Here is a 24,228-nt window from a genome sequence, read left to right on the forward strand (position 1 = left end):
GCTCCAGGAGGTGAGATTGTTTTAACTTTAAAGTCTGTAACACAAGAGGTTAGCCAAAATTATCTTTCCTGTTCTGGTTCATTGTGACCAAAATAGTGTTGGTGCACCATAAAACCAAACAAAACAAACAAAGACCATGTGTCAAGCATTTAAACGATAATTATATATTTATTATTTAAGCTTAATATATGTTTGATGATTTATTGTTTTGATATGCTGATAAAACTACACATTATCTACATGTAGTGTTTTTAAATTACAAATTAGCAAAACTTACAGCCCACATTCTTACAAATGAATGTAGAGCTATTTCATATAATGAAATCAAAACTTATATAAATATTGCTTTATGTAAGTGTTAACACTTCCCTTTATATTTCATTTTGTTATAGGATAGTAATGGACACCTTTTTTAAATTATAAAGCTAAATTTGTAACATTTGAATGGAGTCGAAGCAGACTTGCCCTTATTATTTTTTTCAAAAGTAAATTGTTATCAGTGTTCTAAATCATTTATACTTTGTAAATAATGAACCAACTTTATTAATTCTATGTGTTGCACTTTTTGCCATGTAATAGGCTAGCGACCTGAAGCATTTATTAGTGTAAGTTTCAAGAAGTGGATGAAATAGAGTATTTTAGAATATTTATTCCAGTGATAAATCATACACTTTAATGTGATGACATTGACTCACATACAATCTGTTTGAATTCTGGCAGTATGCCACACCACTTGGTACACCTATTCCTTGTTCTATATCCAGTAGAATCTTTACCTTGGTCAGGTCAGGTGATAATTGATGTATGTTGTGTGACAAATGTCCACATACAAACACTGCTCCAGACCTATCAACAATTAGGTCATATGGTTTATTCAGTTTGTCATCATTGTAAATAGCTTTGACCTTCCCATCAAAGGTTAAACCTATCACACAGTTTTTATAATAGTCAGATACATATATAACTGTGTTGTCTGCACTGATTGTTAAGAAATGAGGATGAACAAACAGACATTTCCCATGATGATCTGTTTCAAATGTTTTCAATACTTTACCAGACATGTCAATTATCGACACTGTTGCTTGTCTGTCAGTGTCTGTGAATGAAACTATAAGGTTGTTGTTACTGTAGGTAACACCATGACAACCTTCTCCTACTTCTATATCTTCTGTGTTTGTCACTGTCATACACTTAGAGAATGTTATCAGTTTTATTATTCCTGATCTAGGAAATGTGATAGCAGCTTTATTATTGTCAACTTTAGCAACAGCCCAAGGGTTGGAAGGCAGGTCTTTTGTATCATATGATGTAGTACTGACCAACATATCCTTGAATATAAACAGCTTTGAAGATTCATGGTTACTTACAAGAAGACAATTTTCTGATAACAAGCATAGAAAGGACCAGATGTCATCTGTGACTTTAATATCTGTGTCATAGCTAGCAGTTTTTTGTACTTCAGATTCATGTATTTCTTGATAGGTGAAAAGTTTGTCACAGTCTTGTAAATTGTTTATATTTTGTTCAGAAACTTTGCATTCTACTTTGTAATAATGAATTGAATTGCTTTTACATTGTTTTTCTGCATCTGGTTTTAATTGTTCAATGATTTCCTGCCCTTTCTTCAAAGAAATAAACAGTTGACATCTTTGATCTGTACCTTGATGATGCACCAACTCTGTTGATATGCTGTTTAGTTTTGTTTTTATTTTGGAGGTTTCTTCAATGATTGTCTGCAAAATTTCCTTGTCATTCTTTTTTATGGTTTCAATTTTTCTCTTAATTTCATTTTCCTCATCATTTAATAACTTTTCTAATTTCATTTGATTTTCTTGTAATGTGTTAATTTTCTCCTTTTTCTCTTCTTCAAGTCTTTGTAAGGTTTCTTCAATTTTTTTCTCAAAGTTTTGAATTAAATCTGTCTGATGTTTTTCAAACACTGACAATATTTCTTTCTTTTTTTTCATGACCGTATCTAATATTTTTGTTTCTTGTGAAGTGACATATTTCATGTTTATGTTCACATCTTTTTCTGTACTTTCCAAATCTTTCATTAACATATCAAGATTTTCAGTGAGTTCTTTAATTTCTTGGCTATTTTCAATTCCTGGGACAAGAGCTGGCAAATGACCGATCATACTACAGTTCCCATGGTCTTGTGTCTTGCATTTAGTACAGGCAAATTTCATGCAAGCTTGACAATAGAACTTGATCAATTCATCTCGATGAATGGAGCATTTCTCCAGACAGAAATCCTGTGGCATGTTATCCTTATCCTTAATGGTATGAGAGACCATGTATCTTTTATGGAATTTTAGACATGTTCCACACAAGTACTCGAAACACTCTTCACAAAATCCCTCAGCAGGAACATATTGCTTATCATGTTTATCACAATGTTCACAAAACATTTCTTGAACTTCATCAGAGTCCTGTGTAGATGAAGCACTGAAGTCTATCCTGGAATTTGCCATGATGTTTTATTTAAATTTGTATTTCAGTTATAAGTATCCCTGCTGATCTGCTTAAGAATTATCAGTTTTCATGTTTCAGCTTTTGTTCCTCAGCGTTGAGTTCTTTAAAATAAATAAATACATGTAAATCTTGTGTTGATTTTAAATTGCTTAAATTGGGTCAGGTCATATGTTACTATGATGATCATGTGGTTATTTGTATTGTTGAGATCAGGTGCTTCAATTGTGATACTGTGAATTACATTATATATTGATAAGGTAATCTATTGACTATTATTTACATCTCTATCATCAAGATAGCTTATCAAAGTGATCTAAATGACACACAGTCACTGAGTATATACTACATTTGAACTGGAAAAAGCTTTTAAACATTTACTGTAAATTCAATACCAGAGATATATAAATAGTGAGGGAAGGGTTACCTGAGGTTTTCCTCCACAACATAAGCTGAATAATTGCCATATGATTCCCCAAAACGAACTAGACTTAAACTGTAAGTTGACGTTGGATTGGAGTTCTATGTAGTCATATAACAACCGGAAGGATCAAATGAGATGTGCATAGACCATTTAGATATTCCTCAGTCTTCAAAGCACTAACAGAAAAGCTATGTCCCAGAACGGGAACAAATAATATCAATAATATTCTTAGGTATCAATATATTCAACTGTAACATAATATGTTTTTCTGGGTGGAGTGGGAGGGCATTTGATCAAATCTGGGTACATAGATGACTCATTGTTAGTTTAATTTTGTGTTTTGTTGCAATAGGAACAGAATAGTAGGCATGACAAAAATCATTTGATGCAAAATAACAGCCTGGTTTGACTAATTTTAATACAGTTTCAAATGTGTCCATTTTAAAGTGATGATATTCAATAAATTCATTTAATTCTTTTAAATTTAAAATCATCCTATATTCACCATTCTTTTTAGGATGTATGAAAATTGGAGAAATATATTCCTCAGGATGATGTTCAATTTCTGTAATAACACCCATTTTTAATTGTTTTTCTATTTCTTTATCTACAATGTCATTTTCTTCAGGTGTAAGAAGAAGTTTTAATGGGATTTACACCCTCTTTAAATTCAGTGTGACGATGTTGAACAATGTCCAACACTGAATCATCACTGGTTACTTTTTATTATGCCCCCCTTCGAAGAAGAGGGGGTATATTGTTTTGCTAATGTCGGTCTGTCTGTCTGTCGGTCCGTCCGTCGGTCTGTCCGTCAGTAGACCACATAGTTTCCGCTGATTATCTTGAAAAGTATTTATCACAAAGTCTTCATATTTTACATAGTAATTGGTCATAACTAGTAGATGACCCCTATTGATTTTGGGGTCACTAGGTCAAAGGTCAAGGTCACAGGGACCTTAAATGTCAAAATGGTTTCCGCTGATTATCTTAAAAAGTATGTATCACAAAGTCTTCATATTTCACACAGTGATTGGTCATCACTAGTAGATGACTCCTATTGATTTTGGGGTCACTAGGTCAAAGGTCAAGGTCACAGGGATCTTAAATGTCAAAATGGTTTCCGCTGATTATCTTGAAAAGAAAGTATGTATCACAAAAGTCTTCATATTTCACACAGTGATTGGTCATAACTAGTAGATGACCCCTATTGATTTTGGGGTCACTAGGTCAAAGGTCAAGGTCACCGGGACCTTAAAATGTGAAAATAATTTCTGCTGATTATCTTAAAAAGAATTCATCACAAAGTCTTCATATTTCACATAGTGATTGGTCATCACTAGTAGATGACTCCTATTGATTTTGGGGTCACTAGGTCAAAGTCAAGTTTACAGGGGCCTTAAATGTCAGGATGGTTTCCGCTCATTATCTTGGTTATTATTTATCACAAAGTTTTCATATTTCACATCTTGATTGGTCATATCTTGTAGATGATCCCTATTGATTTTGGGGTCACAAGGTCAAAGGTCAAGGACACAGGGCCCTTAAATATCAGAATGGTTTCCACTCATTATTTTGAAAACTATTAATTACAAAGTCTTCATATTTCGCATAGTGATTGGTCATCACTAGTAGATGACCCTATTGATTTTGGGGGTCACTAGGTCAAAGGTCAAGGTCACAGGGGCCTTAAATGTCAAAAGGGTTTCCGCTGATTATCTTGAAAAGTATTCATCACAAAGTTTTCATATTTCACCTAGTTATTGGTCATAAGTATTAGATAACCTCTATTGATTTAGGGGTCATTAGGTCAAAGGTCAATGTCACATGGGCCTTAAATGTCAAAATGGTTTCCGTTGATTTTTCCATAATTGAACACTTCCATGTACCCATTTTTGGCAAGTTTATTTAATAAAATTACCAATTATGTGAGTCATGCTAGAAAGGGGGGTATATGTGTCGTTCGACATTCTTGTCTCCAATTTTCAACAAAATCCTTCAATCTACCAGCTTTAAAAATACCAACCTGCTCTGCTTCTTGGACGCAATCCTGGCATTTTTTGAAGGTGCCAATAATTGTCCTGCCGACCACGACCTCTACCATGGAACCCTCATCTGTAGTAAGGATGAGGGCATCTGCTAGCATAGCCACGATACTTGCCCCGAGGGAATCCTCGACCAAGATTACGACCAATCTTGTTCAGGTCATTGATATCCTTCACATTCTTGTTGATGTCTGTATTGTCACCATATAAGTGATCCGACTTGTGGAGCTCTTTCCGGCGAATATTTATCAATTTATTTGCCTGTCCGAGCAACGCAATAGTGTTTGAACTCCAGTCCTTATCACTAGGATCTAAAGTATCAGCATTCTTGTGAATAAGCTTGACAAGGTTGGATGTGGCTTTGATGATCAAATCTTGAATTATCTGCATTTGGTTGTCGTCGGCCTGTGTATGCATTTTCAGTAAATCTCCAGATTCCCTGGTTAACTCTGGTTTTAACCAACGCCTCACAATTCTGTGGCCTGTGTATGTCCTTCACTATATCTGACAGTTTATCTTCCATCAAACCACTTCTAAAAAACATGTTGAAAAAATGTGCAAGGGCATCATGGACTTCGCTGTCAACAGCGTCTTCCTGCTGGAATTTGTTCACTAATGAACTAAATATGCCTCCCCCAGTAGTTTTTCTTAGCACTTGAAAGAATGGATGCTTGTTCAGACATACAAGCATCATCATCATACTGTTCTTGGCACTCATTAGTCATTGTAATCATTATATTCACTGTACTCTTGATCAGCCAACTGTTCAGGGAAGGACTGTAATTTTTATTCTTGTTTTTTCAAGCGTGTGGCTCGTGCATTCAGATTTGCATTCATTTCCTTTAATATCAGTAACACTTCTTTCGTTACCCCACCCTCCTTGGTGGGCAACTGTTTTGTAGGTTGTTTACTGCTACTGCTGCTAATAGCAGCCTTGTTACTTGAAATTAACATAGAATGACAAGACAAACTAGTCTTGGTAGTAACTGGGGTTGTTTCATTTTGTTGGGAGACTTTTGTGGTCTTTTTCCCGTGATTTTTAACTGAACTTCTTTATCTGCTATTTTCCATGTGATGTTGTAAAGCAACTCTTCTAACGCACTTGGGTATGTCGTAAAATGTATTGTTGTAAATAATACAACAAAGGCAAATAATCAATATTTGCGAACAAATATTATAAAATTGTATCAAATTGTTACGAATAACAACAAAATAATAGAGTATTGCTACTGATAGCAAAAATATGTAAGACTGACTGGAACAACAAATTGTCTTAAACGTGAACGAACGAATCCATCACGGATAACGGTCAGCTACTGTAGAAATATGACTGCACTCTACAAGTAGCAAAAACGCACTGAGGAATATCGATACGGTCTATGCACATCTCATTTATCTCAATATCTTAGAGTTCTCAAAGAGAATTTTTAATTAATGAGAGTATTAATGAGTGCGTCTAGATGAATGCTATGATGATGATTCACTTAATGATCATAAGTTTACCTTTGTACAAGGTACATACATTTTGTAAATTGTTTTCATTGAAGGAACATTATTTCTCAGAAATAAATATGTTTTTCCTTCTTTAGAAAGGGCAAACATAGTTTAATGATGTTTAGATAATGGCATTTTTTGTCATAAAAGAAGCAAAATGTAAACAAAGAAGTAATTTGAGTTACATGAAATGACCATTAGGTTATGAAAACAACTTGATTTTAATTATTCTATTGTTTTATAAAAAAAAGTTCATCAGATAAAACTTTTAACACCGTTAAATGATATCTCTTTTGATTTATCATGAAGGTAATTGAATTTTATATTGAAATTTCAGTACCAATTGGACATTGATCTACAATTTTTATGAAATATTAATTCATCTTTATATTGTTTGTAAAATATCCAGGAGTGGTCAATAGATTTTGCTTGTATTAATAAATTGACAAATGTATGACAAACAATGCTCATCCAATACATCTGAGAATCTATGGGATTTGAAGATATGTCGCTGACTGTTTGCCTATTTTTATTTTAAAAAAACTGACCTTGTAGGAAATATAGAATGTTATATTACAGTTGCCCATATGCAAAAAGGATTGAGAAAAAAAATTGATTTCCTAAAGAATGCAGAAAAAAGCAACTTTAAAAATGTTGTAGGCTTGATTTAATTGAGCCTGTACATTGATGAAAGTGGTAGGTACAAGCTACTGTCCATGATGCCCTTGCACCGGCTTAGACGACATTTATACATGGTATACAAGTTGTGAAATTTTACACTCATACACTAATGCACAGTTTATTCTTGTACCTGAAAATGCAATGCTTGTATAGTATCTGTATAGTATCTGTTCATATTGTATATTCTTGAATATTATGTATTGTTTTTATTCAATTCCATGCAGACTATTATAATTTCTTATGAGACAACTCTTTCTTATATACAGAAGTGTCATTTAAGGATTACTCCCCCTTGTTCAGAGCTGTATAATCACTACAGTCAACTACCGTTATCTCGACAACGCTTTTCTCGATGTTTTGTTATCTAGATGAAAATTTGAAAATCCCGATTTTATTCCTTCTTTATCTATATTGGACATATTTTTTTATCTCGATATTTTTATTTTAATATTTCCGGTATCTTGAAGTAAAATTTCAGCCCAAACAGTTATATTCACACTATCATCCTTTGTTTACCTTGACTAATAATTTTTCGTCTGTCCACTGCAGAGGTGTGAAAAACACTAACCAGACGATATCGCTCAAAAGCCTGTGTCATAATGATGATTATGTTTGAAACAAGTCAAGCTGTTTTTATAAGGTTAATCTTATAAGCCTGTTGATCGACTTATGTCAAAAATGCGTGAAATTTCTGTTATTTATAAAATACAAAAAATGTACTTGAACTCTGTATTTAATTCATTATGACTTTAAATGTGAATGAGATAGTGAAAATATGGAAACATTATCATTGCAATATTGTTTCACAACATTAAAAAAAATCAAACAGCGGTCGAACAATCTAAAGAAGAGCCCGATCACTAACTGGGGAGGATATCTGGATCGACCATGCTGAAACCAATGTTTTTTCCATAGTGGTGTATTTACCTGAGTAAACCTCACTATGTGTATTTATCACAGACTTCTGTATTTCCGCTGGTAAACATCCGCTAATGTAACTTTATTTAAAATATTGACTTTGCAAAAAAAAAGACATGGAGATATCATACTGAGCTTATTTGACTTTAGGTATGCACATGTATTTTGTAAACATCAGTTTCTATCAGGTTCAAACCCAGATATGTTTATCTTGACATTTCATTATATTGATATTTTTTGGACAGTCCTATTGACTTTGATATAACGAGAGTCGACTGTATTTCAAAGTTAGATATAACCTGAAAACTAAGGGAATACAAATGTATGTTTAAATAAAATTACCATTTAAAAGTTATTTTTAAAGGGTTTTATCCAGTACTAATTAGTAAAGAATAAATGTGAATAGCTCTAAAACATTCTGGAATATCTAATTTACCAAATAATATAAAATATTTTGATGTAAATGGCTTTTTGCAATGAAAGGGAAACACTTTAGGTATATTAATATATTGTAATAAATGCAATTATGCATTCTTGTAGGTATAGTGTAGGTATATAAAATTGTCCCAAGTCGTAACAGGCACTTTATTTTACATTAATATGAACATTTACAATAAAATGAAAACATTTATCAAACTGTTATTATTCTTTTCTCTTGAATACTATGCTATTTATACTTCATTAGTTTATAATAAAAAAACCTAAGTCAGTTAAAAAACTAAGACTTCAAAGTTGTCATATTCAGTTGTCAGATCTGTATTCTTATTGAGCACCATACAAAAATTTCCCAATTCAGAATGCACTGGCTGATGCAAAAAGTATCTGCAGAAAGCCTTATTTTTACTATTTGACAACTGTCTGGCTTGTCATCTAACTATTCTGATATAGTGGACAGTGTAAAACAAACACATACAAAATCTTATTCTTTATTTTCTTTCTTTTATGTCACATGATGCCATGTTGCAAATATTTTTTTATGTTTAAACATATTTCTTGAAATATTATTCAACACTTTTTTAGTCATTATTGTTTAGTAACATACACTTGTGGTCATATGATAATTAATATGATCACAATATTACCTCCCTTTAATGAATATTGTTCTTTCACTGTCAGAAATTGTGCAGATGATTCAAAATGTCAATACTGTTGTATTTATCATATAAAATCATAATTTTGTGTGTTTGATGCAGAAAAGGTTGTCACTTTGAGGCTGAGGGGTTGCCTTTAAGGGTTGAGGCATCAGAATTGCAGCCACCATTTATCCCTGCATGATAGTAAGAGCCACTAAATGGGTTTGAATTACTGGAGTCTTTACGTCTCTCAGCTCCAACAGGTGAGATGGTTTTGACCTCTTGTGTTGCTTTAATATTTGTAACACCCAAGGTTAGCCAAAATCATCTTTGCAGTTCCTGGTGCCATATGACCAAAATTGTGTTTGTGTGCCGTAAAACCAACCAAGACAAATGAAGACCACATGTCAAGAATTTCATCATTAATTATAGATTTATAACTTATATTTACTTATAATTAAGCTTATATGTTAAAAGATTTATCATTTTGATATGACTGATAAAACTACAAATCATCTAATGTTATTAAATTTCAAATTAAGTTTAGATATAATTATCACATAAACAGTGGCGTAGGAGTGTAATAAAGCCATTTTATTAAAACGATTAGTTTACACTAGTATAATATCACATTGAGGTGACATCATTTGCACTATATAGAATCATAGTGTTAAAGCGCGCTATGAAAAATGTCTCGTTTTAACTGTAAACAGTCCTCTATGAATATGTGATAAATGTATTGTGCAACAACATTGACCTGGCACTCTTGCATTTGACCCTATAGTCGGTAAATTCCGTACATGTTACGATCTACTTGTAAATCGATTTAAATATTTATATTAAGCACATAGTAAGAAACCGTCATAGCGCAATCGGTAAAGCTCTTTCTCTTATAATTGTAAACTCGTAGGTTCGAATCCTGGTTAAGCCACTTTTTTTTTTAATTTCAAAAATTCGTGCAAACCGGTTTTTTGTGTCTCTACGATCTGTGTAGTGTTTTAATATCTGCATATAAAGCGTGTATGCGCTAACGCGTAAACGAATGCAAAATGTCGCATACAAAACCGTTGAAACATATGCGTTCTAGAGAAAAACTTGCGATTGTACATACGTCCGAGTTTTTACGAAAACACCCTGATAAAAGAAAAGGAAACGCCTTCATCAACAGGACGGCAGAATTATGTGGCGTCAGCAGGAGAACTGTATTTAGATACAGGAAATAATCTAGAGAGAGAGAGGTACTGACGTCACCAAAACGCCCTTCATGCCGCGACCAGTATAAACCCGTGGACAATTTTGACTTATCAGTGATAAGAAACAAGGTGCAAGAATTTTACGATGTTCGTCGCCAGTATCCAACAATGCAGAAACTACACGATGTACTGAGAAAAGAAATCCAGTATCCTGGCAGTCGGGAACTTCTCAGGAGAACACTACGCTACATTGGCTACAGCTGGAAGAGGACGGCTGACAACAGAAAGATTCTTACAGAAAAGCCCAATGTTGTTGCTCAGAGGATGGTGTTTTATGAGAGGAAAAGACTGTTGGAAGAAAGAGGCTTCCAGTTTATTTATGTTGATTAAACATGGTTAGACACCTCCTACACATGCAAGAGTTGTTGGCAAGGCCCGAATCTCACAGATGCAAAGCGCCCCCTCAACAAAGGTCAACGCCTTATTGTGGTTGATGCTGGATCAAGGAACGGATTTGTACCGGGAACCAAACTCATGTACAAAGCATCTGCGTCTTCCGGTGACTACCACTCTGAGATGAACGGCGAGACATTTGGGAAGTGGTTACGGGAGAAGTTGTTACCAAACCTGCCTCCACATCGTGCTATTGTGATGGATAACGCCAGTTATCACTCAGTGCAGTCTGACAGATGCCCAACCACTTCTTCACGAAAAGATTTCATTAAGGTACATGCAGTTCTTATAACTTAATGTATTTCTTGTCATTCACAAAATACAGTTTTTGCCGCATGTTGTTTCATTATATGTTTTCATTCTATTTAACAGGAATGGTTAAAGGCACATGGGGTGAATTTCACCGACGACATGGTGAAGACTGAATAACTCAAACTAGTAAAACTGAACAGACCTGCACCAACCTACGTCATCGATGACATCATTAGGCAACATGGTCACGAGATCCTCCGACTACCACCTTACCACCCTGATTTCAATCCAATTGAATTAATATGGTCCCAGCTTAAGTCCATCGTCCGTGTAAGAAATATGACATTCAGGTAAGTAAGCTATAGAATGAACTATATTAGAAATATAATGTAATGCTTATTGTCTCGAAACGTGTGAAAATGTAAGATTTTAAGACTTTATTTACTTATATAATAAATTAAAAAACAACATTGTTACAGGTCTACGTCGTTGTCTACTGAAATATTGCATATTTAAAATATATTTCAGATTGGATGTCTTATTGAAGTTGGCCGATGCAGCTTTCGGTGAGATCACCGAAGAGAGATGGCGATGAGCATGTGGCCATGTTGAAAAGGTGATAGAGAAAAGCAAGACACATGACTGCTACAGAGACCATAACATGGAGAAAATTATAATAAACCTTGCCGATACTTCTAGTGAAGACTCCAACTCAGAGACGGAAACCGCCAGTATGGGCAGTACGACAGACACTGCCAGTGAAATTGACTAGTCAATTCATTGTTTTGTATTTTAAATGTGCCGTTCTCTGTAATAAAGATATTGCAATGAAATAAAAAATATATATATTTGTATAATCTTAAAAGGCACCTTAAAACCAGACGTATTAACATGACTTCAAATTAATTATTGCAATAAAAAAGATAAAAAAAATACACTGATGTTAGGAATCGAACCAGAGACCTTCATATTGGTAGTCCGGCATATATACCAATACACCAAATCTCATTGACGTATGCGGGAAACAAATATATCGATATATTCGGTACCAGTGTTTATCCAATGACCTTTACGAAAGTTAATGAGATGCCAGGTCAATGTTGTCAGACAATAATATTATATTTGTGTAGGTTCACTTTTACTTAAGCTTATCTGTTAGATAATTTATTGTTTTGATTTGACCGATAAAACAACACAATATCAGATGTTATTAAATTTCAAATTAACTTTAAATATAAGCAAAACATACAGCCAACATTCTTACAAATGAATGTAAAGCTATTTAATATAATGAAATCAAAACTTATATAAATATTGCTTTATGTAAGTGTTAACACTTCCTTTTAAATTTCGTTTTGTTATATACATAGAAATGGACACCTTTATAAAATTATAAAGCTAAATTTGTAACATTTGAATGGAGTCGAAGCAGACTTGACATTATTAATTTTTTCAATAGTATGTTATTAGTGTTCTTAATCATTTATATTTTGTAAATAATGAATCAATTTTGTTAATCCAATGTGTTGCATGATTTGCCCTGTAAAAGGCTAGCGTCCTGAAGCATTTTATAGTGTAAGTTTCAAGAAGTGGAAGAAATAGAATAGTTTATTCCAGAGATAAATCATACACTTTAATGTTACCAGCAAATTGACTCACATACAATCTGTTTTTATTCTGGCAGTATGCCACACCCACTGGTCCATTTATTCCTTGTTCTTCATCCAGTAGAATCTTCACCTTGGTCAGGTCAGTTGATAATTGATGTATATTGTATGACCAATGTCCACCTACAAACACTGCCCCAGACCTATCAACAGTCAGTTGACATGGCATCTTCAACTGGTCAACCTTGTAAATGGCCTTGACTTTCCCATCAAAGGTTAAACCTATCACACAGCTTTTATTATAGTCAGATACATATATAACTGTGTTGTCTGCACTGATTGTTAAAAAATAAGGATTAACAAACAGATATTTCCCATGTTGATCTTTATCAAATATTTTCAGTACTTTACCAGACATGTCAAGTATCTTCACTGTTGCTAGATAGTCTATGTATGACACTATAAGCTTGTTGTTACTATAGGCAACACCATGACACCTTTTTCCTACTTCTATATCTTCAGTATTGGTAACTGTCATAGACTTAGAAAATGTTATCAGTCTTATTATTCTAAGATAAGGAAATGTGATAGCAACTTTGTTATTGTCAACTTTAGCAACAGCCCAAGGTTTGGAAGAAAGGTCTATTGTATCATATGATGAAGTGCTGACTGTCAAATCCTTGAATATGATTAGAGTACTAGAATTAAAATAAGAAACCAGAAGACATTTTTCAGTTAATAAACATAAAGATGACCAGGAGTCAGATGTGAATTTAATATCTGTGTAATAACTTGCAGTTCTTGGTACTTCAGATTTATGTATTTCTTGATAGGTGAAAAATTTGTGACAGTCTTGTAAATTGGTAGCATTTTGTTCCAAAGCTTTGCATTCTACTTTGTAATAATGAATTGAATTGTTCTTACATTGTTTATCTGCATCTGGTTTCAATTGATCAGTGATTTCCTGCCCCTTTTTCATAGCAATAAACAGTTGACATCTTTGATCTGTACCTTGATGATGCACCAACTCTGTTGCTATGCTGTTTAGTTTTGTTTTCATTTTTGTGGTTTCTTCAATGATTGTCTGCAAAACTTTCTTGTCATTCTTTTTTATGATTTCAATTTTTCTCTTAATTTCATTTTCCTCATCATTTAATAACTTTTCTAATTTCCTTTGATTTTCTTGTAATTTGTTAATTTTCTCTTTTTTCTCTTCTTTAAGTTTTTGTAAGGTTTCTTCAATTTCCTTCTCAAAGTTTTGAATTATTTCTTTCTGATGATTTTCAAATACTGACAATATTTCTTTCTTTTTTTTCATGACCATATCTAATATTTTTGTTTCTTGTGAAGCGACATATTTCATGTTTTTGTTCACATGTTTTTCTGTATGTTCCAAATCTTTCATTAACTTATCAAGATTTTCATTAAGTTCTTTAATTTCTTGGCTGTTTTCAATCCCTGGAACAAGAGCTGGCAAATGACTGACCATACTACAGTTCCCATGGTCTTGTGTCTTGCAGTCAGTACAGGCAAATTTCTTACAAGCTTGGCAGTAGAACTTGACTAATTCATCTTGATGAACAGAACATTTCTCTAGACAGAAATCCTGTGGCATGTTATCCTTATCCTTGATGGTATGGGAGACCATGTATCTTTTATGGAACTTCACACATGTTCCACACAAGTACTCAAAACATTCCTCACAAAATCCCTCAGCAGGAACATATTGCTTGTCATGTTTATCACAATGTTCACAAAACATTTCTTGAACTTCATCAGAGTCCTGTGTAAATGAAGCACCCAAATCTATCCTGGAATGTGCCATGATTTTTTATTTAAATTTGTATTTCAGTTATAAGTATCCCTGCTGATCTGCTTAAGAATTATCAGTTTTATTATTTCAGTTTTTGTTCCTCAGAGTGGAGTTCTTTAAAATAAATAAATACATGTAGATCTTGTGTTGATTTAAAATTGCTTAAATTGGGTCAGGTCATAAATTAGGTTGTTAATTTGATATGATGATCACATGTCTTGACTGTGATATTATGAATTACATTATATATTGATAAGATAATCTTTTGACTATTTACATCTCCATCAACAAGATAGCATATCAAACTGATCTAAATAATGACACACACTCACTGAGTATGTATCACACTCCAAAAAGATTTTAAACATTCAATATAACTTCAATACAAGAGATATATTAATAATTGAAGGGCACCTGAGGTCTTCCTCCACCACTAAAGCTTAATAGTCGCCATATGACCTATAATGTGTTGGTGTAAAGTAACCTCTTTCATTTTTATAGTTGCTTAATAATATATCCAGTAAGAAGTCAAAAACTTATTTCCATGGTATCAAAAGGTGTGTTAAAATTTTCTCTGACTTGCATACAAAGGTGAGTGACAATATCTTAGAGTTCTCCAAGAGAATATATGAGTGTAATAGTGAGTGATAAATGCTATGATGGTCATAAAGTTACCTTTTGTACATACATTTTGTAGATTGTTTTCTTTAAAGAAATATTATGCCTCAAAAATGAATATGTTTTTCTTTCTTAAGAAAGGGCAAACATAGGTTAATGATATCTAGATAATGGCATTTTTTGGTCATAAAAGAAGCAAAATGTAAGCAAAGAAGTATTTTGAGTTACATATACAAAATACTATATCACTATCACTGTACTAATTGCCAAAAAAGCAAAAGATGATTCAGGTAATTGGCCAATTGGTATCTTTTTGGAAACTAAAACAGGACATCAAAGAAGATACAGTCAAAATTGTATTAAGCGACAGCGCAAGGGAAACACCCAAAACGGTCGCTAAATGAAACGGTCTCTTAAGACAAAGCTTTGATAAAAGTCAAAATTTATAAATGACATTTTTCTTTGATAAAAGTCAAAATTTATAAATGACATTTTTCTTTTGCGGTGGGAACAATGTTGAATAATTAGTATGCTCTGATAATCTAAATGGATGCTTATGTAAAAAATTACTTTCTGATATTTATTGACAAAACAGTTTTGATCCATTACATACATGTTTGACATTTTTAACAAGGTTTTCCGAAGGAAAAAACTGGTTATTAGATTGAAGTATGTCGGCAGGCGGGCGGATGGGCGGACGGGCGGGCGGGCTTGCGTAAACAATTTCTTCTGTGCGCAACTCCTCATACATTTTTCAACGGATTTTGTCCAAACTTTCACAGAAGCTTTGTCATCAAGTGACCTGGCGCATAATTGTCTGGGTTTTGTGATTGGATAATATTTGACCTAATTATGGCCCTTTGTTTTTTTTCCTTATTCAGAATATATAGTGAATAATTTCTTCTGTGCCCAACTTCTCCTACATTTCTCAATGGATTTTGACCAAACTTTCACAGAGGCTTTGTCATCAAGTGCCCTGGCGCATATTGTCGGGGTTTTGTGATTGGATAATATTTGACCTAATTATGGCCCTTTGTTTTTTTTCCCAATATAGGATAATCATAGTGAACAATTTTCTGTGCGCAACTCCTCCTACATTTCTCAACGGAATTTGACTTAACTTTCACACAGGCTTTGTCATCAAGTGCCTTAGGGCATATTGTCAGGGTTTTGTGATTGTATATTATTTGACCTAATTATGGCCCTTTGTTATTTTTCCTTATACAGATTATATAGTGAACAATTTTTACCATGTGCAACTTCTCCTACATTTCTCAACAGATTTTGACCAAACTTTCACAGAAGCTTTGTTATAAAGTGACCTGGCGCACATTATCGGGGTTTTGTGATTGGATGATATTTGACCTAATTATGGCCCTTTGTTATTTTTCCTTATACAGAATATATTATGAAAAAATTCTTCTGTGCTGAACTCCTACATTTCTCAACGGAATTTGTTCAAACTTTCACAGTAGCTTTGTCATCCAGTGCCCTGGAGCATATTGTCGGGGTTTTGTGATTGAATAATTTTTTTATTTAATTATGGCCCTTTGTTTTTTTCCTTATACAGAATATAATTATAGTGAACATTTCCTCTGTAGCAATTTTCCTACATTATTCATGTTTTACATTGCACATAGCTACATTGTTTGTTGCTTGTATTTGTATTTCAAATACAACATATTTATCTACAATGGTGATAATTGAAAACCTGGTTTCATGGCATTGCCATGTTTCTTGTTCCAGAATTTTTTTAAAATTCTCCGTTGTTTTTCCTTGTCTCCAACACGAAAAACCTATTAGTGAAAAATGTTTTCTGTTGTGCAATTTTTCATTTGAAATAAACAAACTATATCTAATTGTTATGATAAATTAAATTGCTGATCAAGTTCGAGGTCAATTCAATGCAGTCTAAATGTCAACAAGCGAAGCATATAGACATCATCTCAATAAGGGGCGGAGTGTTAATTGCATTGGTTTTCCCATTTTATTGGATGATACACGTCACAAGTATACTTCACTTCATTTGCATACTCTAAAACGGTTTGGGAAATAGAGTTTTTCACACATTTATTTGTTGTGTTTTGGCAGTTGACATTTGTGACATTACAAGGCGGCGTTCCCTAAAAACACAATTACTTGACAGGTAAAAGTGGTTGTTTAATGAAAAGACTGATCTTTAGAGATGTGACCAAAATGTGTTTAAAACAGTGTTTACCACAAACACACTGTACAGATTTCGATCAAACTTACTGGTAATGATTATTGTGTTGTGTTTTACAAACAGTTCAGATTGATTTGATTCCTCAAATAAAAAGAGTTAAAATAGAAAGAAAAGCAAACATGTGAACTCTCCCACTTTCAGCGGGAGACTCACTCCCACTTTCTGCAGCCAAATTTTCAAAATTTTTTCTTTAAATGAGGTTTTTTATTACAAATTAAAGAAATCTCCTTCTTTTTGATATCAGAACTTTCTTCTTTGTTTATTGCAAATTCTGAAATCTCCCCCTTTTTGAAGAAAAATCTCCCACTTGATCATCATAAAAAGTTCACATGTATGGAAAAGATTTAAATGAAGAAGGTAAACTTTGGCTTAAGAAGACTTGTTTCAGGTGAACGATCTAAGGGCTATTTTTGCCTTCTTGTATATGGTGATAGTGGGTCTTATTTCACTACATGCTTGAACTTAGAGTCTGTTTTATTATTTAAAAATGCAATCAAAATTTAAGTATATACTCCTAATAATATGATCTTATATGAGTTTTGATATATTTTCTAGGTACTCATGGTGCTCTGACAATCTGGTGACAGATAAATTCCGATGGACATCAGGTCTGCGTTTACAAGAGTTAATTCCCTTGGAACCAGAAGTAACAACTAAGTCCACAGATGTTGGCCGATCCAGACTTGTTATTGGACACAATGTAGCTTTTGACAGATCGTTTGTAAAAGAACAGTATAATTTAGAGGTAAAACTATGTATAAGGGTATTTTTTTTACAAGCAGCATTTAGTGACTTGCCTGGCCACTATTAACTTGCAATCCAATCTGTTTTTAATTACGATGATCGGTTAGTTTTGGTATAAGTTTGACTATTATTTTCATGTGATAATATGGTGAAATATTGTTCTCTTTTGGGTGTCAGCAGGACACTTTTGGTTAAATTTTTAATGTATCCCTGAATGTTTTGCAGGGCTCCAGATAATTTTTTAGGGCATTGAGTATTTACTCATTGATTTTTTTGTGAATGAGTAAAACTTGAAATCTGAAATTTGGCAGGAGTATTTTTACTCCTTAAAATGTTTGTAAAGGAGTAAAACATTTAATATGCTTCCATGTTTATTGTATTATTATACTTGTAATAAAAGATATGTCAAAGTTATTTCTTATAATCTTGCATTTCCAAACAGCATACGTTTTATCTGAACCTGAGGAATGTTTTTGTTGCTCATACGTGGCAGCGCTAACTATTTCATTAATTATAACCTTCACAATTACTTTCCGGTCGATTTTTTTTTCGGCTTAAAATACGAGTCAATTTGACAGCGACATTGTACCGGATGTTTATGAAATTGTGTTAATTCCACCACCTTACTATACATACGATAATAACCGATGATAGTCGGAACTACAGGAAGTTACCGTTAGATGTTGCAAAGCATTCATAGTTACGAAGTTAATTTCACCACCATACTATACATACGATAACAACCGATGATGGTCGGAACTACAGGAAGTAACCGGTAGACGCTTGCAAAGCGTTCAGACGAAATAATCACCGAGTTTACTTTCGGTTACGTTTACGCGAAAGAAATGTTGCTCAATGCGTAACCTGAATTTTGTGTGCGTTTTCATACTCTTAAATTTTGTTTTGAATGCGTAAACGTGTTATTTCCATGCGTAATTTACGCGTATACGCATCTTATCTGGAGCCCTGGTTTTGTACTAAATTACTCTTGATATATTTCTTTGAGAAGTTGAAGGCTTTCTTCCTTTCTTACCTTCATACACTGTTTATGAATGTTGTATAAGAAAAAAAAATTGAATATTTGTTTCTGAATGTAGTGTATCAGTTAAAACGAGAGACAAATAGGTAAATAAGTACATGAATGATAACAGACATATATGATAGATAAAAATTTATAGTGATAATTTAAAGGCCTTTGAGCTTTGTAATTGCTGGATATATGTCCCAGTTTGTAGTCCGATGTATTGCACTTTGATCATAAGTGATTATGGCCTTAGTTATTACGAAATATTTAAGCAAATCAACAAGCAAAAACTTTCAAAATTTCAAAGTTCAAAGACAAATGTTTGAGACATAGAATACCTATTTACATAAATTGTAAATTCTGCCAAATTATTTTTTTAACGTAAAGAATCTGACATGCAGATCTCTCTTTTCATAATTTTTGATAGGCCCATTAAAAGTCATTTTTAAATTTCAAATGACTTATCAAATGAATTTATTTCTTATACTTGTAAAAGTCGTCAAAATTTGGATAATTTTGGTTTTAGTAACAAATGGATTTTTCTTTTGAAATCCTTGTACATGTATCTTCAGCTGTGCCTCAGACTCTCAAGAAGTCTACCTCACAGTGTATCACTTATATAATTGACAACCCACAAGATATCAACTCTAAGGTTTGCCAGTTTGCAAGCAGTATATACATTACTCTGTCTTCTGCTATTCTGTTATGAAAGTTTTAGGGACATTGATTTAATTAACAGCTGATTTGTACATGGTCAAGGTCATTTCACTGCAGTCTAAATACCAGCAAAGTAGCATATACATGTTCATAGAAAGTGGGCGGTGGATTGTTAAGTGTTATATCGATTTTGTTTGATGATACATATTTATTAATATACTTATTACTTTATATGCCAACAATACAGAGGTGTGAATTTCCGTTGTTGTTTTTTCACACATGCATTATGTTTTGATTGTTGATGCATGTATTAGCTAAATAAATGTGGCATTGCTAAAAAAAATCAAGAGGTATGATGAGTAAATTTGATCACTGAATCAAAAGATTGATCACAATTTGCTGATCAGGCTGAGCAAATTGTGGCTTTTAAGATAAAATGGGAAAATGTTCAGGGTAGTTCCAAAGTGGTTCCTGTAAAGAAGGTTAATAAGTGCTCATGGTTCCATGCCCAAGATTGACTGTATAATCAATATCCTAAAGAGTAGAAAGAGTATATAAAGTATTATATAGTGTTTAATAATATTTAATTGCAATTATTCAATACATAGAGCATATGCACGGGGGTGGAACCCCATATGAATCTCAAAAATGAGCATCGGTAAAAATGATATGTGAATTTCCGCTGCACCAGATGTGAAGCATAACATCAGATGTGACTGGAAAAATAGGCCGATCGCAGGGTAAGTTTTCATCTTTTCAAACATTTATATAAAATTCAATCCTTTTTTTAAGAATATCGAAATGTGATTCTACCCTCCTGACTCTCCTCTATATTACACCTTGTTGTTTTGAATTTCTATGCAGTCTTCATCGAGATATTTTTTCCGTCGAGGGTTCTGGTGTGTCCAAAACATGCAATATGAATGAAGAAAATGTCACTGAACGGACTCAAAAAACATAGATTTTACGAAATCTCACTACAGGTCGATGCTAAACATTCAAACAAATCCTGATTTAAATATTTATTGAGATTGGCTACATACAAGGGAATCGCTGCTCAAAATTGCATTTGAGCTCCAGATGTGCTGAAGAGATTCATAAGTGATGTAGAAAACCATCTGCAAAACTACGGACCTCTTCCATATAATCATTGAATAGCCAATGTATAGAAACAATATAGGTTTTGCATCTTTGGCTGAAAGTTTAATTGTAACATTAGTGTGTTTGATTACCACAGTGACAGAGCTTACTAGCTTATACTAGCATTAGAAATACTAAAAGGCTCGAGTACATGAAAATGTTGACGCAGAGCAGATAGTACTCTTATGAGTACCTATCGTGTCATATAATATGTTTCTTTAATAATGTTTACATTCATAAAAATATCTATAACTTTAATATTCCACAAGTTATAGTTATAGCGACAGACTGTTATGTGTAAATATCATGGCCTGATGCGACATCGAAGGTTTTTCTTTACAGGATATGGGCCGAGAACATTGTCTGTAAGGAAAACCCGAGATGCGGCCCCAGGTCATGATATTTCTACATAATAGTCGAGTTCGATATATTATAACTGTTTTATCGCATGATAAACAGAAATGAGAATTTTAATAAACATAAAATTTCAATTTATGATTGGCTTCTCTCCATAAATTAAATTTCCCACCCGAAACCTTGGTTACTTTTTATGTAACCCATGTCATCCATAATGTCTATCTGTTCATTGCAACTGACTTTATTTATCTTTGCAAATCCTTTCTGTGGAGAACATTTCATGGGACTTAATAGTTGTGAATTGAATATTAAATGTTTTTTCTTTGAATTGGAAAAAGTAATACGTGCACTTCTGGTGAATTCTTGGACTTTGGAGTCTGCGATACGCGGAATCTTTTGACACATGGGGACAATTTAAAAAGGCGAAAAAAGGATATGTAAGCGCTGATGACTTCCTCTTTTTTCACGATACACTTGACGTTTTATTCTTGAAAAGTTTTAAAACCTTTTTTTTTTGTGCCTAGAAAAACGACCCCATTTTCCTGAAAAAATAACAAAAGAAACGAATTTCGAAAGTGTTTATAATTTACAGTTCCCACTGAAATAAACAGTTATAAAGCGGAGAATAAGTTTAGTGATCTTTTTGCGTACATGAACATTTTCAGGAAACAATCTATGTGCATTATGAGCTACGCATGTCCGCCTCAATACGGTTAAGATATGTTAAAGTTTCTTTAAAACCATTCAAAGAATTACAGAGCAGGCATAAAATTCAGATAGGCATTGACCCATAATTGCGACTGTGGGCATGAAGTAACCATGTAAATATACTGCAGGGACGTTTCTTAATGTGGAAAATAAATATGCAAATCTTCTTTGATCTTTTTTTTTAAAAGTTTATCACTAACTTTCTTACAGCATCATAACAAAATTCAAACACGCTTCACATTACTCTCCTATTAAGCAGACAGTGCAATCGAGTGAATAATTAATCAATTAATTAATTTAGTTAATGCATGGTGGCATAAAAAGGGAAAGATTGCAGTACACACAACGTCAATAAGTCAAAAAAGGCCTTCCAACCATATCTACGTATTTTAAAAGCCTTTCGTATGCAGAATGTCTTATATCTCTTTCTATATGGATACTATGTTATTCAAGCTCGTCTCGTGAAAATGTGTCTATTTCGGATAATAGTATTTATTACAGAATGATACACAATAGAATAAATTCTAGATTGTTGCAAATTTTTCATGCTATGCACATATGAATCTCTTCAGCACATCTGGAGCTCAAATGCAATTTTGAGCAGCGATTCCCTTGTATGTAGCCAAATCTCAATAAATATATAAAACAGGATTTGTTTGAATGTTTAGCATCGACCTGTAGTGATATTTGCGTAAAATCTATGTTTTTTGAGTCCGTTCAGTGACATTTTCTTCATTCATATTGCATGTTTTGGACACACCAGAACCCACGACGGAAAAAATATCTCGATGAAGACTGCATAGAAATTCAAAACAACAAGGGGTAATATAGAGGAGAGTCAGGAGGGTAGAATCACATTTCGATTTTCTTAAAAAAAGGATTGAATTTTATATAAATGTTTGAAAAGATGAAAACTTACCCTGCGATCGGCCTATTTTTCCAGTCACATCTGATGTTATGCTTCACATCTGGTGCAGCGGATATTCACATATCATTTTTACCGATAATCATTTTTGAGATTCATATGGGGTTCCACCCCCGTGATATGGAATGAGAGTAGGTTTAATATTGAATTTATTGAACAAGTTGAATAAATTGTATTTTGAGAAATTTAAATCTACATGATTATAATATTCTATTTAATATCACATATCCGAAAAAAAAGAATTGTTTACAATAAAAAAAGATTCACTGATTTCATTGACTCGCTTAATGTAATGCTAACTTTTAGCGCATCTTTACACAATGTTTGTATAAAACAAATGACATCAGGTCAAAATATACTGTGAAGTCCCAACAGCAGCAAGGGAAAACGATTAAATAATATAATTATGTAAAATTATATGAAAAATACAGAAACAAATGTCACAAGAAGTTTAGTGTAGATGGGTCACACTACAAATTACAACAACATTAGCCCACTAGACAGCAAATAAACATCTTGAAATAATTGTTTTCTTCAGAAAACCAAGTTGAGGTTTATGGATACTATGTCAATGCATATAGCAGTGTGTGGCCTAACAAATTTACAGCGTGTACTGTATCAGGCTGCCAAAAATGACAGTCAACAGAAAATCGTGAAAGAATATGAACAACGAAACAAGCAAAGGAGAGCATTTGTTGTAAGTATTCTTAGAAGAAATAAGCATACATGTGAACTTTTTTTTATGATCAAGTGGGAGATTTTTCTTAAAAAAAGGGGGGATTTCAGAATTTGCAATAAACAAAGGAGAAAGTTCTGATATAAAAAAGAGGGAGATTTCTTTAAATTGTGAAAATACCCCTTATTTTAAGAAAAATCCTCAGAAAATGGGAATCTCCAGCTAAAAGTGGGAGAGTTCACTACATGTTAGTAAATAAGTAATAATCCAATAACAAGTGCAGAAATCTTTGCTGGTATGTAATACAGAGGAAATTGAATAATTGTAGGGTCAATACTAAATTTATTAAAATCATATTATGCAAGCTTCTTGTGAGAACCGCAATAAGAACCACAATAAGATACAATCAAAATTTTTTAGTTATTTTTATTTTGCATGAAGGATGGTAGATATTTTACAGCTTTGGGTATGGGGTTTGCATAAAGAATGTTCTTAAAATTTATCCTTCTAAATTTCTGAACTGGACTTGTCCATCTTTTAAGCTGGACATAACCATTCATCCTATAATGCACTGAAAATAAGTACTGACAATGATAGCAACCATTGTGGACAGATGTGACAGTGGCTCTTGGTCTGCTCTGGCTGAATGGGTAGATTAAGATAGTCTTACATGGTACAATACTAGCGCTATCATTATTACTTTTTTTCACATTAATATGCATATTTAAATGCC

At 33.1% G+C, this 24,228-nt stretch overlaps 3 protein-coding genes across 3 annotated transcripts in view; 1 reads left to right on the plus strand and 2 right to left on the minus strand.

Moving 5' to 3' along the window:
• The window catches only part of LOC132730834 (DNA polymerase subunit gamma-1-like), a 45,507-nt gene that overhangs the window by 13,918 nt on the left and 7,361 nt on the right, over positions 1-24,228 (plus strand). Inside the window, exons 5-6 of the mRNA XM_060716880.1 lie at positions 17,820-18,009; positions 23,358-23,516. Coding sequence (XP_060572863.1) covers positions 17,820-18,009; positions 23,358-23,516 — 349 coding nt within the window. The remainder of the gene's footprint in view (positions 1-17,819; positions 18,010-23,357; positions 23,517-24,228) is intronic.
• LOC132730835 (uncharacterized) lies at positions 500-2,703 on the minus strand. Its single transcript, XM_060716881.1, has one exon. It carries the CDS (start codon positions 2,472-2,474, stop codon positions 648-650), a length of 1,827 nt encoding a protein of 608 aa, XP_060572864.1. The 5' UTR covers positions 2,475-2,703; the 3' UTR covers positions 500-647.
• Positions 12,306-14,597, minus strand: LOC132730833 (uncharacterized). Its single transcript, XM_060716879.1, has one exon. It carries the CDS (start codon positions 14,432-14,434, stop codon positions 12,611-12,613), a length of 1,824 nt encoding a protein of 607 aa, XP_060572862.1. The 5' UTR covers positions 14,435-14,597; the 3' UTR covers positions 12,306-12,610.

The sequence above is a fragment of the Ruditapes philippinarum genome, unplaced genomic scaffold (genome assembly GCF_026571515.1).
Source record: "Ruditapes philippinarum isolate M1 unplaced genomic scaffold, ASM2657151v2 ctg3508_1_1_1_1, whole genome shotgun sequence".
NCBI classification, from domain to species: Eukaryota; Metazoa; Mollusca; class Bivalvia; order Venerida; family Veneridae; genus Ruditapes; species Ruditapes philippinarum.